The sequence below is a fragment of the Gossypium hirsutum genome, chromosome D10 (genome assembly GCF_007990345.1).
Source record: "Gossypium hirsutum isolate 1008001.06 chromosome D10, Gossypium_hirsutum_v2.1, whole genome shotgun sequence".
In the NCBI taxonomy this organism is placed as follows: Eukaryota; Viridiplantae; Streptophyta; class Magnoliopsida; order Malvales; family Malvaceae; genus Gossypium; species Gossypium hirsutum.
In genome coordinates, this window is record NC_053446.1 from 44624050 (window position 1) to 44641113 (window position 17064).

The window sequence follows — 17064 nt, forward strand, 5'->3', positions numbered from 1 at the left end:
CATTGTGGTAAAGCTTGCACAACTTGCGATAATTCTTCAATCATGCGCTTTATATCTGACAACTCTATTTGCTTATTTTGATTTCCTCTGCCTTGGCTCTTGCATATCCAGACATGGCTTAAAAGCAATTTCTAATGTAAACCCTTGAACCTAGTTAGGTTTTGGTTACCAAAACTAATGTGTTATAAAGTGAGAATTAGAATAGCTAAGAAAATTGTAGGAAATTATTAACATAATTGAAATAATGGTTCAATTTGTTTCCCAATAACCTATGGTAATTAAAAAGTCATCTTATTAATTGAAAAAAAAAAACTGATCCTATTAGCCCTGTAGTAAGATATTTATATTAAAACTCTAGTAGTCCTATTAACCTTCTAGTAGACTACTTAAACTAGAACTCTTACTAAGAGTCCTATCTTATTAACATATGACACCAAAAAGTTCCAAATCATTTTCATTTAAGATCTAATCTCATTTTAAACTCAAAATGCTCACATTCAAGTCAACTAACGAAATAAAGCTTAGTTTAAAACATCAAAATGACTTGAATTACAATTCAAATTTATACAAATACAATATTCAAACAAAATCTTTACGTACATGCCAAGTTCAAAAACTAATCACAACCAATATAAATACATTACAACCATAATAGAAGGGATAATGCAAAGATCCTAAGTCGAACCCTCAACTCCTCTACGAATTTGTTACCTACATGTTTTAAACAACTAACATGTGCGCCTAATAAGCATAGTAAGTAAACAAGGATAAACCTAGTTATCCTATCTTTTTATTAAGGTTTACACAACACCAAAACAGGCTTTTAGTGACGTTTTTTAGGCCTTTAGCGCCGCTAAAAGTATTTACGGCGCTTTCAGTAGCACCGCAAAAAATTCCGCTATTGACAATGTCTCTAACTTTTGCAGCGTTTTTAGAACTAACGCTGCTAAAGGTCATGACCTTTAGCGGCGCTTTTTCCACAAACGCCGCTAAAGATCATGACTTTTAACAGCGCTTTTCCCTCAAATGACGCTATAGATCATGACTTTTAGCGGCGCTTTTTCCACAAACGCCGCTATAGATCATGACTTTTAGCAGTGCCTTTCTCACAAACGCCGCTATAGATCATGACTTTTAGCGACACTTTTTCCACAAACGCCGCTATAGATCATGATCATGACTTTTAGCGGTGCCTTTCCCACAAACGCCGCTATAGATCATGACTTTTAGCGGCGCTTTTTTTATAAAAGCTGCTAAAGAACATGACCTTCAGTGACGTGTTTTAAAAAAATGCCACTAATTTTGGCAGATTTGTAAAATAAAATTTTCCATATTTTCAGCCCTCCTGTAGCTTAGAAACCAACCAAAAGAAACAAATCTAAATAATATTTCAAATTAAACGAATAATATATAATATAAATATCAATAAATGAAATATAAATCATATTATTCTCAGAATAATGTTAAAAGTTAAAATGATAAAAATATTTTATACGATAGTCTAGGATGGCGGATGTTGCGACTGCTGAAACATCTTCATCATATTCTGAAGCTGTTGTTGGAGTTCGTTGTACTTTCTCCTCTGCTCTGCTTCCCTCGCTGCTGCATTAGCTTTAAGTTATGTAAGTTATATATTAAGTAAATTATGTAAGTTGTCTTATATAAGTTATGTATTATGTAAGTTATGTATATATCATAGTATTATGTATTTTATGTAAGTTATGTCTTATGTAGGTTATGTAAGTTATGTATTATGTAAGTTATATAAATATTTGTCTTTGTGTATTATGTAACTTATATAATTTATGTAGGTTATGTATTATTATGTAAGTTTTGTCGGTTATGTAAGTTGTAATATGATTAATATTTATGTATGTAAGTTATGATATGATTGATAAGTTTCAGTTATATAAGTTATGTATTATGTAAGTTTATGTATGTAGGTTATGTAAGTTATGTAATGTATCAATTTTTAAAAATATATATAAATTTTAAAAATATATACATTAAAACTATATATAAATATTAATAAGTTATGTAAATTATGTATTAAAAATTTAAATTATGTAAGTTATGTAATATTAGAGTATATCACTTTTATGTATCTTATTTATAATTATTTATAAAATTTAAAAATTTATTAGTAATAAATTTGAAATATAAGTTATTTAAGTAATGTAAGTTATAAATTTTAAAATATTTATATTGAAAATATATATATTAATAAGTTAAATTAAATTTTAAAATTATATTTAAAATATATATTAAATTTTAAAAATATATATACTAATTTTTTTAAAATATATATATTAAATTTTAAAATATATATATTAAATCTTAAATATATATTAATAAGTTATGTAATTTATGTATTAAAAATTGATAATTCATTGACATTCAATCAATTAATTGATCAATTTATTGTATGTAAAAGATAATTAAACATTAACATTCAATCAATTAATCACATCTAACGTCGATAATTAATTAAATTAGAAGTAAAATTGATAATTCATTGACATAAAATCGAAAATCGAAAAATTATTCACATTAAACCGAATAAACTAATCGCCCATAATTTATTCAATTACTCAAATATATAAAGTGATTTAAGAATTATAATCCGAAGTTTAATAATTTGTGTAATTGTTTTTGCTTGGGTAAATAATACGTGGAGAAATATAAAATCATAATTTAAACCTCGCAATTATGTAATAAGCTGCAAAGTTACATGCAAATTGAGCTAGAAACATATAAAGCAAAATTGATAATTAAAACTGATACCCATAGGTTTAAAACCAAAAATCTTAATTAAAACTCCCTTTTAAAACTCAAAAATAATAAGTAAACTATGAAGCTAAAATATAACCAAATCCGAAATTTAAATATTTGGAGGTGCTTTTTCAAGAATACCATCTAGGGAAGCTTATGAATAAATACCTCAAATTTCCTCGATTTCAAAGCAAACTTCTGCAAAAAAAAAAACACAAGTAAATTAGTACCAAAAAAACAGAAGTAAACAGAAGATTATTTAACTAAATTAAGATTCAAATCTAAATTTGAATTTTAATTATCACAACATTCAACTTAAATTAAATCAAAATCTTAAATTTGATTCATTTGACACTAGCCTAAATTTAGGATCTAAGCAACCATTCTTTTACAAATTTTGAACAGTTGACAGTAGCCAAGCCGATGTCTACAGCCTGTCTCCAGTCACAATTTGGGCAAAGCAGCATTGAGTCTCATAGCCCACAAGATATAATTACTAACATATAATATAATGTAAAAAAGAACTATTATTAAATACTGAATTTTGCTCTCGCAAAACAAACTAGAAAACAGAACAGCAATTTGCCTAGTATGTTTGGTATGCAAGTGTATATTTGTTCAATTCCTACATTACATTGACATACAATGCTTTCTGAAACCAACATCATTATGTAGCTTAATATGTAGCCAAATGGAGGTTAAGACATATATAAATCTTCATTGAATATATATATCTTCATTGAATAACATATTAGTAAATAGAGTAATATCCTAGTAGGCAAAAAATTGATATTTTGCTTGACTACATCTAACTGTAATGACCTTAGGGACCTTCGATTGAGTTACTAATAGTCGAGTGTTTTTTTTTTTGAATAATAAAATGAACTGTGGATATACTTAGGAGGATCACAGAATTTATAGGTTGATATTTAAGAAAGAAAAAGAAGTACAACCAAAAAGACATTGATCAAAGACTACAAATGGAATGAAACTATGATTGAATGGCAAGTGAAATTTGTTCTATACCATTTCGATCTTTCAACTTATAAAGTAATTCTTGCAAAGTAAAACCACAAGACACTTAAATTTCAAAACCCAATAACATGGGATCCTTGCAACTAATTTAAACAAAACATGATGGCAAGTCACCATGCCATGAAACCCAAAAACATCATTATGAAAAAAGAACCCATGATATCCAATTAAATTCACTACAATTCAATATCGTAACAAGCTCTTCACCATAAAACAGGAGAACAAGGGACAAAACAGAAAAGTCAATCACAATAGCATCCTTAAACCTCATAATTGATAAATCAACTGTTTCCCTGTCTCACTATGAAAACAAAAACTCCAAGCTTGTTACATGCATGGTCCACAAACAAATGAAATCAATTGTCTAAATATGGAAACAATTTTCTAAATGCCATTAAAGGCAAAATGGAATCATTCCATTGAAATGAAAGCAAATGCAATAATGAAATTAGAGAAAAGGTAATTTACCTTTCCACAAACACCTTTACAACACCCTACACTTTGAGAAGTTACAGTTCCTACACTTTGACTCCTACACTTTGACTCCTATCCAGAAAACAGAATAGCAATAACATTGGTATTGAAGTAAAGTTCTTCATATTACCTAAAACAGAATAGCAAAGTTCTTCATATTACTTAAAACAAAGGACGAATTCACTAGATTTCGGGGTTAATAACGTTGAAATAAACAAAGAATTCACACAAGATACACATATAACCCAAAACCTAGACACGCAAAAATAATAATCATCTAAAACTGGTCCATTTCTGGTGATTGAAGTTGGTATCTAAACCCTAAATTCCCAAATTTGGTATCTAAACCCCAAATTCCCAAATTTCACTAAAAAAACCCTAAATGTAGATAGACTGTTTCAATAGAAAAAAAGGCTTACCTGGGCAACCAATTTCGCAACTTTGATAGTATTGTCTCAAGATTGACTCAACCTTTGCTTCATTTCACAAGATTTCTGAGTTCTCCTCTCCTTTTTTTTTCTTTGTATTTTTCTTCGTTTCTAATTTCTGATTTCCTCCTTTGCTTCTGTTTCCTTCTTTGCCTTCTAGGATTCTATAGGGAAACGGATAAGTTAAAAATCATGTGGAGAAACGGCGTCGTTTAGCGATAATTTTATGACATAGTTGCAGCATTTCTTGTACGAACGTTGCTATTGCTTCCACAGTTGCGGTGTTTTAAAAAAAACTCCACTAAAAATTAAATTACTTAACAGAAAGGCGCCGTTTTATTAAGCTTTAATGCATAGTACGGCGTTTTCTGCAAAAATGCCACTAAAAATTAATTTACTGAAGCCAAACGGTCACGTTTTAATAAACACAAATACATTCTTGTGGCATTTTCTGGAAAACGCTGCTAAATTATTACATTTATGTACTGAAACGGTGCCATTTTAAGAAATTTTAATTCATATTTACAGCATTTTTTGAAAAAACGCCACAAAAAAATTAAATCCCTAAACTGAAATGACATCGTATCGATAAATGTTAATACATTTTTGCAGCGTTTTTATCAAAAACGCCACTAATGTCTACCTTATGGCGGCGTTTTCTCTAAAAACGCCACTAAGAAATTAAATTCTTGTATTGAAACGGTGTCGTTTTGCCAAATTTTAATGCGTACTAATGGCGTTTCTTGCGGCACTTCTACAAAAACGTCGCTAAAGCCCCTGAAAGGTCAGAAAACGACACCGTCGGTCTTAGGTTTTCTGCAGCATTTTTCCCAAAAATGCCACAAATGCCTATTTTTAGCGGCATTTTTAAAAAAATGCCACTAATTCTCGATCTTTAGCGGCGATTTCCATAAAGCGCCCCTAATGCTTGATTTTTACCAGCATTTTTTGTCCAAACGCCGCTAAAAGCCTGTTTTGGTGTAGTGTTAGCACTTTAGATGTGTTCGATTCAGAAATCATTTATGTCACATTTTAATGATTCTAACGAAATTAATTATTATTACTAAATTACATAGGCTCCACTTACAAGTAATCTGTAACACCCCTCACCCAGTTTGGTCACCAAACTTGAGTTACGAAATGCTTCCGTAGTTACTGGAGCAAATTACATACAATTCATAATAATCAATTCAATCCATTACCAATTCAGGTCATAATATCAAGCATAATATGGTAGACATCAAAATCGAGCCTAAATCGAGCTTATGAGAGCTCTGAAGTTATCCCGAGCATGAAAAAGGACCAAACTATAATCTTTTCAAATTTTGTGTATAGGTATCGATACCAAGGCCATGTATCGATACCATTTTTATTTTTTATGTTTCAAAATTCAAGGTAAAAATTACAACTATTAATACTTGGAATAAGGTACTGATACCCCTGTTAAGAAGTATCAATACCAAATTAAGTATCGATACCATTTTGGCATTCTACCATTTTTCAAAATTTGAATTCAAGTCAATATGTATCAATACCTTTACAAAGTATCAATCCTTGGGAATAAGTATCGATACTTTATATTGGTATTGATACCATTTTGACATTCTGTCGTTTTTAAAACATGATAATTTGGTAAAGTACTGATACTTCAATTTATGATATCAATATTTTTTGCTAGAAAGTAAAAAATCTCACGTTTTGGTACTTTTTCATGTTCAAACCAAATTTTAACTTGAATGGTTCCTTAAACACACTCAAAATCCTACACAAAATCACTACAAACACAATTACATACAATCATCATAAAATCCTAACTTCAACTAACCAATATATCATTATTTGGTACCATTTAACAATAAGATTACATGAAAACCATTTATTTAAGTTATACCATTCCATACCAATCATCCATTTCATATAAAAAGTTATTACATATGCATACACATACCATAGCACCAAAACTATGAACATGTTCATATTGCCATTATTGTAAGTGTTCAATAAGAAGCAACTTTCCAAATCAAACTTAACATTACAAGGTAACATGACAAATCCTAAGTACATGCCACACATAACCGAGGTCAAATGTTCAAAGAAATACTGAACAGGAGATGGATAGTGTGAGCTCCTCGAGGATCCGATTGACACATTCCACAAACCAAAATCTATAGGAAAAAGAAAGGAAACGGGGTAAGCTTTACTGAATTCTTAGTAAGCTCATATGTGTATAAGCAGATATCTTACCTCATACAACAAGTACATATGTTAATCTAGTGTGTATAACTCAATTTAGCTAACATAACAAAACACAATCACAACAAGGTGAGCTTGATTCATATTCAATCATATAACATTTCAAGTACTAAGCATAACAATTCACATATTTGAATTCCAATTCATCCACCTTTCAATCACATATATAGACTAAAACTTGTCATTAAGTCTGACACTTTGCTACATTTGATCATTAAGCACATAATATATAATTCAGTTACACATTTTGCATCTTGTAAGTTACCCAATGAAACATCGTAAAAGAACTCGGATACACTGGTACTAATCACATCTGATGCTCGTCCGAACTAATCATATCCATTTGTGACAAGTTACTCATCCGGGAAAAACTTTTTTTGACACATCAAATAGTTTGGCCAGGGCTGTATATACATGTAAGGTTACCCGTTCGGGCTAAACCTATAAAACTACATCACGTTATTCATCTGAGCTAAACTCGTGTCACATGTATCTTCAAGTCCGGAACAAATGGTGGATCTCAAAATCATCGAAAATCAACCTGTAACCATGTGTACGATAAATTTACAAAGTTTCATCAGAGTAATTTCCATCATGTAAGTTCATGTTTATTCCTTTTCAATTTAATCTCAATCTCACCCTTTTGTACTAAATTATAAATAATTCAAAGTTCACTAAAACTTATATACATGCTCAGAACATAAGATACATAAGAATCAAAGCATAATTTTACCATATGAACTTTCCTAGAAGAAACAACAATTGATAAGGTGTTAGGGACTAATTCATAATTTTTCCTTTTCTACGATTATCCTCTGATTATTTTAAATCTTGACTTATATCATAATTCAATTAAATTATCAATTTCAGACATCAATTGATAGCCTACTACAGATATATATCAATTTCATTTCATTTATCATATATTCCCTCAAGTTTTGCATTTTATTTAATTTAGTCCCTAAAACCAAAATTGTTATAACATTAAAATTTGAGCTTTGATTTCAAAACTGATGTCAATTTCATCCTTCTACAGCTCTCTAATATATATAATTACAAAACTTTAACATCAAATTTGAAATATTTACACATTATCCCCTATATTCAAAACTAACAACTTTCACTTTGCAAATTAATATTTTTTTCACTTCTAAGTTTAAAATCTAACAATATAGTACCAAAAACTTCAAGATTCAACAATGGAAACTTTTGGAAACTTTAACAGTTTCACAAATTAACCCCTGGGCTAGCTAAATGAACTCTCTAGATCTCAAAAACTTAAAAATTATAAGAAATAACCTTGAATTCACTTACCAATTGAAGGTTGAAAGCTTAAAAAAAAATGGCTTCTCCCTTAAGGTTACATGCTTGTATGACTGAAAAAGGAAAAATATGAATGAATAAAATAATTATAGTTTGGCTTTTATACTTATGTTTAAGCTTAATTAGTTACTAATTACATTAATTAAGTTTAATTAACTTAACACTAAACCAAATTAGCCTAAGTTAGTGGGTTCCATCATCCTCCACTACCGTACATCAAATCCTTAATGGCTCAATTGCTTAATTGGTCCATTAATTAACTAAAACTTCATAACGATTAACTTTTTCAACTTTTATGATTTAGTCCTTATACCTTAATTAACTATCAATTCGAATAAATTTCTATACCAAAATTCAACATACTTCTAAATTAAACTTGTAAATATAAATAATAATATTTACAAATTTGATCATTAGAAAACGGGTTCCTGAAACCATCATTTTCGGCACCACTGAAAAATGGAATTTTACATAATCGGTTCATTTGTGATCACATTTCAAAGTTCAAATATATTACTCTTAATGAGTACTCACATTGTATTTAAACCAACACATATAAACCCTTTTTATTTTAAGGTTTTTTTTTCTCATTTATCCATATATAAGTCAAGTATTATATTTCATTAGCAACAAAATTAGAAATTTTAATCTCAAAACTTTATTTTATAGCTCATATACTTATGAATTGATCCACAAATTTCCTTTCTTCTTAAACACATAATCATATGGCTTAATTAACATATCAGAATATCCTTTTATGCTAAAAATCTTTGGAACATAATATCAAAACATATTTATTCATGGTATGTTCATTTATTCAATTTTTTTCAACGTTTTAGCTTATAGCCCTTAATGTATACAAATTTAGTTCGATATAGTAATTTATATTTATAGACAAATCTCATTATAAAGATTTTAATTCAAATTTCCCTAAGTAAACTCTATTAAAACTGACTCAAATACACAGGACTCCTCCACCACACTAATGAGCACCAAAGTGTAAAATTATAAAGTAGCGTAAAACATCCATCCACCCCACCAAAGAGCTCATAAAAGTAGAAACTACACCACACCAAGATGCAAATAAGTGCAATACCTGAAGGCGATATAAAACACATGTGAAACCTCTAATAGAAATCCAACACGCTTTAACCCTTAATTGGCATGTCAATCATATCCTAAAATTTCACTAAGTTTACCAGGGCACTTATATTCACAATTAGCATATTTCAATGAAGGCTATTAACTATCAAGCAAGCAAAAGCACTTATTTTCTTTTTAATCCAAAAATTTCGAATACCCATTTGATGTTTTAGAAACTAGACGTAGTAACCTTTCACCACAAAAATTTTTAGAATTTTTCAAAGAATGAATAAATACTAGATTTATTTTAAGGTCGTTGTTATTCTGCCTCCTCTAATTTTGACCTTCCTTCGCTTAAAATTTTTTTATATTTTAATACAAAATTCATATGACGTTATTTGTTTTTTAGAACCTATACCCAATACTCTTTTCAAACATATAAATATCATTTTTAATTCATTTTATATAATTTTTCAAAGTCAAAACAGGGGATGTTGCCAACAATTTTGAAATTTCCTAACTAAAATTGATTTTTCTTAGTGTAGAATTTGGATATAACTTTTGCTTGCTTTAATAGGAACTAGACTCACTAAGCTTTCTAGCCATATATAGCTCAACTTTTAGTTCAATTTTTACCATTTTTAGTGAATTTTCAAAGTTACACCACCGCTGTTGTCCAAAACTATTTTAATGCAAATGTTCATTACCCAATTTCCCAAGTGACATATAAAGCGCACTTTCCTCGTTATTAACACATTTCGTACTCATTAACTTATAATAAATCATAGTAATTAACCATTAAATAACAACCAAACTTACCATAGTGTATTATTAAGTAATAAGATGATTCATAAGCAAGCTTACTACCACGATAACACCTTAAACACAATCTGATTTGTTGGATCCAGATCTTGGGTATTAACAATATATACAAACAAAAACTTAACCTACTTATATGAATTTCATTCACGTACAAGTTGCTTAGTTACAAAATTTTAAACTAATTTACATGAATACACATACAGTAAGTAAATACAATTACAACCTGTGGTAATAGGTTACAACGATACCTATATAAAAATTATAATCCATTACAGATGCCTCAAAGTAAGGATTTCCAAGTGGTATTTCAGACCTTGAAAGCGTTGCCAAACTAGCTCTGTATGCATAATAACCTGATACGCCACTTCTTGACGTAGTCCTAGCACTGTCCCACCTATCATATTATGCCACAAAGGCGTTCCTTTCATATTGTGCCACAAAAGCTATCATATAAAATTTCAAACAGAGGCTATTCCATTTGAGTTTTCCACAAGGGCATTTTCTTTCCTGATGTGTTTACGATATGGATTTGCCTAGAGTCACATCTCGTGAGGTTTTCCCATCATCGTCCTAGGACACGCAGAAACCCTATTGGGTAATCACCATTCCTTTAGTTCCTTTCGGAAGGTGTCATGGCCATGAAATTTCCATTTTAGAGTTCATGTTTAAAGTCCCGATGGACCACTTTGAACATCACTGCGATGAGTAGACATAGACTCTCTTGATAGACTCTTATTGTACTTATACAGTCTAAGCCTAAGCTTTTAGTCCACCAACATACACCCACATACATTCTCGACTCACAATACACATTTCAAGCATACATGTATATATAACCATTCCTCAACATCACATTACTTATTCACAATTCATCATATACTTGAACTTATCAGATTCCATACTAGCTATACTTATTATCCTCAGCTAATAATCATACACTCACAGATATCCTTAAGTAATTACTCATATAGTTACATACATATCATATCATACCTTTCATGATCTCAGCTTCATATTTCATTTAATATTCTATAAATCTCCATGTATAAACAATACATATGCAAGAGTAAGCATAAAAACTCACCTGACAACCTCAGCTAGCAACTTGAACTCTAAATCCAACAAGAAACCGTAGCAACCGCTGCTTATAAAACAGAATAAAATAATTAAAACTCATTCGTAACCTCTACTATCATCTCAAACCCAGAGAACCCTCATATAAAGCCTTACTTCTTCGTTTAACTATTCATGCACTTATTCAGACTTAATATTTTATAACTTTAACATTCAAAGTCACAATACTTACCTTAACATGGAGTAGTCATTAACAAAGATCCATATTTTCAACTCTAGCTTAAAAGAGAAAGAAATACATTTTGGTTCCTCCAGTTTCAGATAACAATATTTTAGAAGAAGAAAAGGAAAACTTTCTCTCTCTCTACTCTTAATATCCACATATTTAACCTAAGTCCTTATTGGAACTTGACACGAGTCACAACTTTCAAGACTGCTTTTATAAATGGTTTACAGTTGTAAGTAGAACCTAAATAAAAATCCAATATATTATATACTTGGCTTTTCGGTTCTATCCATTTCTAAGCACATCATTTTTAACATAACTAGCACAGTAACACAATGAACTTGGCGTACAATACCCTCAACGATATCTGCAACTTACAAAATTCTTAATCCTTTTACCAAACTCCCCTTCCTTATAGAACAACACATTCTGAGTTCAATACTTACACGAGTCTATAATATCTGCTATGTGCCCGATCTATACGCCAAAATAACAATTAGGCAAATAGGTTGCGTCTCATAGATTATTTTCAAACTACCCACCAGAACTTAGAACCCACCAAAACTGGGTGTTACAACCATGACATTCTAGTAACTTATTTCAATACTTTTTAAGCCATGAAGTTTACACACATTCCTTATACACTCATTTTATGTTTATTACACAAGTTCATAAATTACCTAAACTTGTTAGTATAGGAAAGCAAGAGTATCCAATGGTACTTACCTTCGATTGCTCAAAAACATAAAATCATACCTCCAAAAACTTGAATCCATGCTCAAATAACTTGAAGGCCCTATTTCTTAACATTCAACATTTCTTTATACACAAAAAATATGTCAAGATATTAATAAATAATTATTCTAAACTTTCTCATAACTTTTAAGCTCAAATATAAAGTTAGGAGAGTTCGAAAAATGTCATTATTACCTTATTGAGTCTATTTTTTTTCAAAAACCTATAAAACCCTATATTTGAATGACGAAAGTGATGAAGGAAATCAAGTGAGGAAGTGATCTTCTACAAAATTTGTGAGGAATCAAGGTTTGAAAGTTGGAACTTGGCTTGATTTGAAGAGAAAATAGAGAAAAATAATAACAAAATGGTCATTTGGTCGTGTGGCTTGGGAAGGAAATTAGCTTCCCTTGTTTGCTCTTTCCTCCACGCGGTTACAAATATATACATATGCTTGTTTAGGGGCCTTTGGATGGGCGTTTACCTACAGTACGGTGTGTTTAGCTTTCTTTTTGTCTCACGATATAGTATCTAATCTCACTGTCACTGCTGTTTTTACACTAACCGCACGTAAATACACCGTCCATCCAAAGGGGCACTTACTTGCTTTCTTTGTGGTCAATGGGCCACTTAATAATCAACAAGCCAATTTTGCTTCTAGTTCCAATTTGAAAACTAAGAGAGAGAGATGTCATTATTTGGGTTGTAGAAAAAGGTTGTGGCATAGTTACATTGGCCACGGAGCAAGAGAAAAGAAAACCTTCTGGAAATTTTCTTAAGTTTTTTCTAGGAAGAAGTGAAGTGAATAAAAGGCAAGTATTCAAGTACATAAAGAAGTTTTGTCCAAAAATAAATAAAAATCTTAAAGTTTTATAATTTTTAGTATATTTTTATTTTTAATATATATTTTATAATTTTTAATTAATGATCGACGTCGGTATATTTTTAGATTGCCACGTGAACATCACATTACCAGAGTTTATCACCACTTAAAAAAGTTAATGAAATCATTAATTTTTTTATCATTTATGGATAATTTAACATAAAATTTAAAATTTTAGGGTTAAATAAAGGGCAAAAAGTATGTATATTTTTATATTTTAACTGTTTGAGGCCAAATACCTTCTAAGTAAATACTATAAATGAAAGAGTTCCTTAACGCTTGCCTTATAGCTTAAGCAGAGGTCATATGTTGTTTTACCTACACTGGAAGCTCTACAGGCCTTGTTTCTCTCTCACTAATTCTACTTCTCTTCTTTCCTGTTGTATTCAATAATTTGTTTCTTTTCAATTCGAATCCAGAGGCATTTTTTATAATCAGTGAATCACCATGAAACCATCAGCGGCTGAAAGACCCCATGTTGGCTCCTCTGAAGAAGAGGTTTATGTTTCCTTCTTCAAAAGAACAATGAATGATCTTTTTTGTTTTTCTTTCTTTCCTTCTTTTTTTCATTGTACAAAATAATTTAATTGAAAACCCAATTTGATTTTCTTTTTTTTCCCCCTTTCTGGGTATGTTTGTTCAGTTTGAGTTAATTTTCTTGTTCAAGTTTCATCTGGAAATGTAAATGGCTAATCATAAAAAAACATTCTTTTTGCTGGCTATACATTGTGATTTTTCTGATATGAATATACTAAAGTGCCTTTGGTTGATTGATATCATTTATATTGCAGAAAGATTTAAATATGATGAAACGTGTTCATTCTTGTCATTTGTTTTCATAATCTTGTTAATAGACATCATTTATGAAACATGAAGTTCAATTTTGTTCTTGAATGCTTCTTCTTTTCGTTCATCAAGGAGATTAAGTTTCAATCTTGGCAATGAATTCCTTGTTGGTGAAGGTAACCGAAGGTTTTGAGTTTATCCAACAATGTATGATTTAGTTTGCTTATTCCGAGTTATCATTGTTTGTAGATACCAGTATACTTGAAGTTGGTGAAGACGGTCGCCTGGAAAGTTAAACCTACTGAAACTGTGAAGGATTTGAAGGCATTATTATATGAAAAAGGAATCGTTTCCGAGACTATTCGGGATCTTTGCTTTGCTGGTAAACTGCTCACTGATGATGAAAGGCTAGTTGATCATGGTATTCAGAGGAACTCCACTCTCCATTTACTTCTCCAGAATTTCGACGTAGTGAAGCTACACATCAAAATACCATCAGAGCAAAGGACCATTATAGTGGAAGCAAGGGCTAATGATACCGTGGAAAGTATCAAGTCATTGATCAAGGTGACAGAGGGGATCCAATTGAATCGATTTTCTCTTATATATGAAGGAAAACTACTTGAAGAGGATTGGACTCTGAGCTCTCTTGATGTAAAGAATGAGTCCACCATTTGTGTTGTTTTCAGCCAAAAGGATGTGCTTTCGATTTATGTCAAAGCATTATCCGGGAAAGTTGCAAAACTTAAGGTTAAAGTAACGTTTTCGGTAGCCGATGTCAAAGCAATTGCTGATACTATGTTGGGTACTTCAGCAGGCAGTTTGTTCTATTTAGGCCAGCAACTCGAGGATTCGAAGATATTGGCTTGTTATGACATCAAAGAGGAATCTATGCTGCAAATTTTGCATCCCCTATTTCAAGTGTTTGTCAAGACTTGGAGTGGGAGAACCTTAACTCTCAATGTACAGCAGAATATGACGGTCCAAGATGTGAAGGACAAGATTTTCAAGAAGCTGAAGATTCCGGTTCATCTTCAGAGTATTATATTTTCTGGCAAACGACTCGAAGGAGGGCGTGATCTGGCCAGTTACCGTATCCAGAAACATAGCACACTTTCTATGGTACTAGCACCATCATCGACCATCATGCGTATCGAAGTTGGCAAAATTACTAGCTCTATTTCTCACTTCTCCACCGTTCGTACTGTGAAGGAAATGATTCGATCGAAGAAAGGAATTACGGTGAAGGAAATACTATATGGTGAGAAGGCATTGGATGATGAATTCTCTTTGGAACATTACGGGATCAACAAGGAAACTGAATTGACTGTTGTGTATTAAAGTAAACATTCATAGGAGATTTACATTTTGATGCAATGATCATCTATGTTATTTGGATTTCTCATAATTTCTTTTTTCAACTTTGGAATTGGAAATCAACATAAAAGTATTATTCTCTAAATATATGAATTCTTTTTTTTGGAAAAAGTTAATGTTTAAAACCTGTACTTTACAAATAACACACCCTTTTAAACTTTGATCTCTTTAATACTCGAATCTGGATGGCGAAGGAGACCTATCTGATCCACATGATTCCTTTGGTTTCTTTTGCCGAGATTTTTTCGGGATGTCAGTTAGTACTACTTGAGGAGATGGTTCAGTGGCACGACGGTTTCGCCTTTCACGGGAAGATGAATCTCGATTAGTGGATTCCATTGAGAGGTTCGATGTACGCTGGCGCCTAGCTTTCTTGTCGGACACTTTCGGTGAACCTCCTCCAGGTGAGCCGATGCTTGCCAATTGTTTGCGTCTCGACTTCTTTTGCTTCTCATTGCTAGTAGGTGGCAATGAGTCCTGATTTCCTGCACCCAGATTGACATTTAAATATTACGTGTAAGGAGATTTTGGCTATTCTGACGCTCTGAGTAGTTGATTTTGACGAAATCTGTTTAATTGGTGACAAGCAAAAATGCACCAAACCTGCAGGTGGAGGCTTTAATTGTTGATTACTATTTACAGGAGTTGATGAGAACTCAGAATTGAACTCATCCATCTGCATGGATAAAAAAATGGATAAATTTGACATTTTTCTCAATTATCTGGGATTTAAATAGCAGCCGATTTTCATTGTAATTTACTGCAATAACATTCGTTATTCCTGCAATCACGACCGAAAAGTAAAACAAATGAAAATCATACCATACCCAGCTCGGTTTATTGGCGGAAGGACCATCCATACCGATATGGGCAACATGTTTTACATCTGTAGGATTTCCAATTTGCATTTCTGGTTCTTTTTCATCCTCTGAAAAAATGTTGATGATAAATAATGTCTTAAGCAATTACAAGTACAATAAATGCAGCAATTTTTTATTTTAATTTTTGGGAAAAAAAGGGTACTCACCAAAAATTTGGGAAATGTATTTCAAACCTCTTAAAAGACCCTTCATTTTTGCAGTAATCAACAATGGCGGATTCTTTAGCTATGCAAATATGAAATCTTCCTCACTCAAAAGTAGAAAGATATGCTTGTTTTCTCAGAGGTGAAGTAAAAACAAAGCAAGAATCCTGAATATAGAAGTATAAATAAAACATTTAAAAGGGAATGATTATATGGTAGAGATAAACAAATATGAAAAAACATACGTACAAATTGTGATGCTGAAGCTCTTAAAATTTGGAATCTCTTTGTACATTACTGATTCATATGGTATCATATATGTTTTAAAAACAAATTAATTTGCTTGTGATAAATAATCCTAAACTATGGGAAAATATCCAAAGAATCAAAAAAGAAAAAAGAAAAAATAAAACCAAAGAAGAGGAGATTGGACTCATTCAATTCATTATAGTTGTGGCTTTGCAGTCAAAGAGAAGAGAAGGGAAGATGAAGAAGCTTCTCCCACTAGATGCATTCACTATTTTGGGTTTTGTTTCCTTTTATGAAGGTTAATTTTAATGAATGCGAGGGAAAAACGGTTCAAGCAAAATGAATGGCAAAGCGCAACAATGTGTTAGAGGGATCCATTTATATGGGATTAATTTAAAAATTTTCAAAGCTAAATTTGAGTTTGTATAATTTCTTATTAAGATTAATTTTCATATTTATTTTTTTAAGTTTAAATTAATTTAATTAAAATAATTTTGGTTTACATTTTTTCATATTTATT

At 31.0% G+C, this 17064-nt stretch overlaps 2 protein-coding genes and 1 long non-coding RNA gene across 5 annotated transcripts; 1 reads left to right on the top strand and 2 right to left on the bottom strand.

The window, feature by feature from the left end:
* Positions 1-521: 521 nt before the first annotated feature.
* On the bottom strand, positions 522-4984 carry LOC107914931 (uncharacterized). 3 transcript variants are annotated; one of them, XR_001689090.2, is made up of 4 exons: positions 4701-4957; positions 4276-4353; positions 2941-2970; positions 522-1602 (listed from the first exon to the last, which is right to left on the bottom strand). It is a non-coding gene; the product is annotated as an uncharacterized lncRNA (long non-coding RNA). The 3 variants fall into 3 exon arrangements; XR_001689089.2 differs by lacking the exon at positions 4276-4353 and having other exon boundaries at positions 4701-4945; XR_005919514.1 differs by lacking the exon at positions 4276-4353 and having other exon boundaries at positions 522-2970; positions 4701-4984.
* Positions 4985-13374: 8390 nt separating this feature from the next.
* Positions 13375-15235, top strand: LOC107915875 (polyubiquitin). The gene is made up of 2 exons (XM_016845068.2): positions 13375-13606; positions 14144-15235. Exons 1-2 carry the CDS (start codon positions 13556-13558, stop codon positions 15233-15235), a joined length of 1143 nt encoding a protein of 380 aa, XP_016700557.1. The 5' UTR covers positions 13375-13555.
* Positions 15236-15439: 204 nt separating this feature from the next.
* LOC107915876 (CRIB domain-containing protein RIC5) lies at positions 15440-16781 on the bottom strand. The gene is made up of 5 exons (XM_016845069.2): positions 16545-16781; positions 16299-16462; positions 16099-16199; positions 15875-15947; positions 15440-15756 (listed from the first exon to the last, which is right to left on the bottom strand). The coding sequence occupies exons 2-5, from the start codon at positions 16342-16344 to the stop codon at positions 15440-15442; spliced, it is 537 nt and encodes a 178-aa protein (XP_016700558.1). The 5' UTR covers positions 16345-16462; positions 16545-16781.
* Positions 16782-17064: the final 283 nt, after the last annotated feature.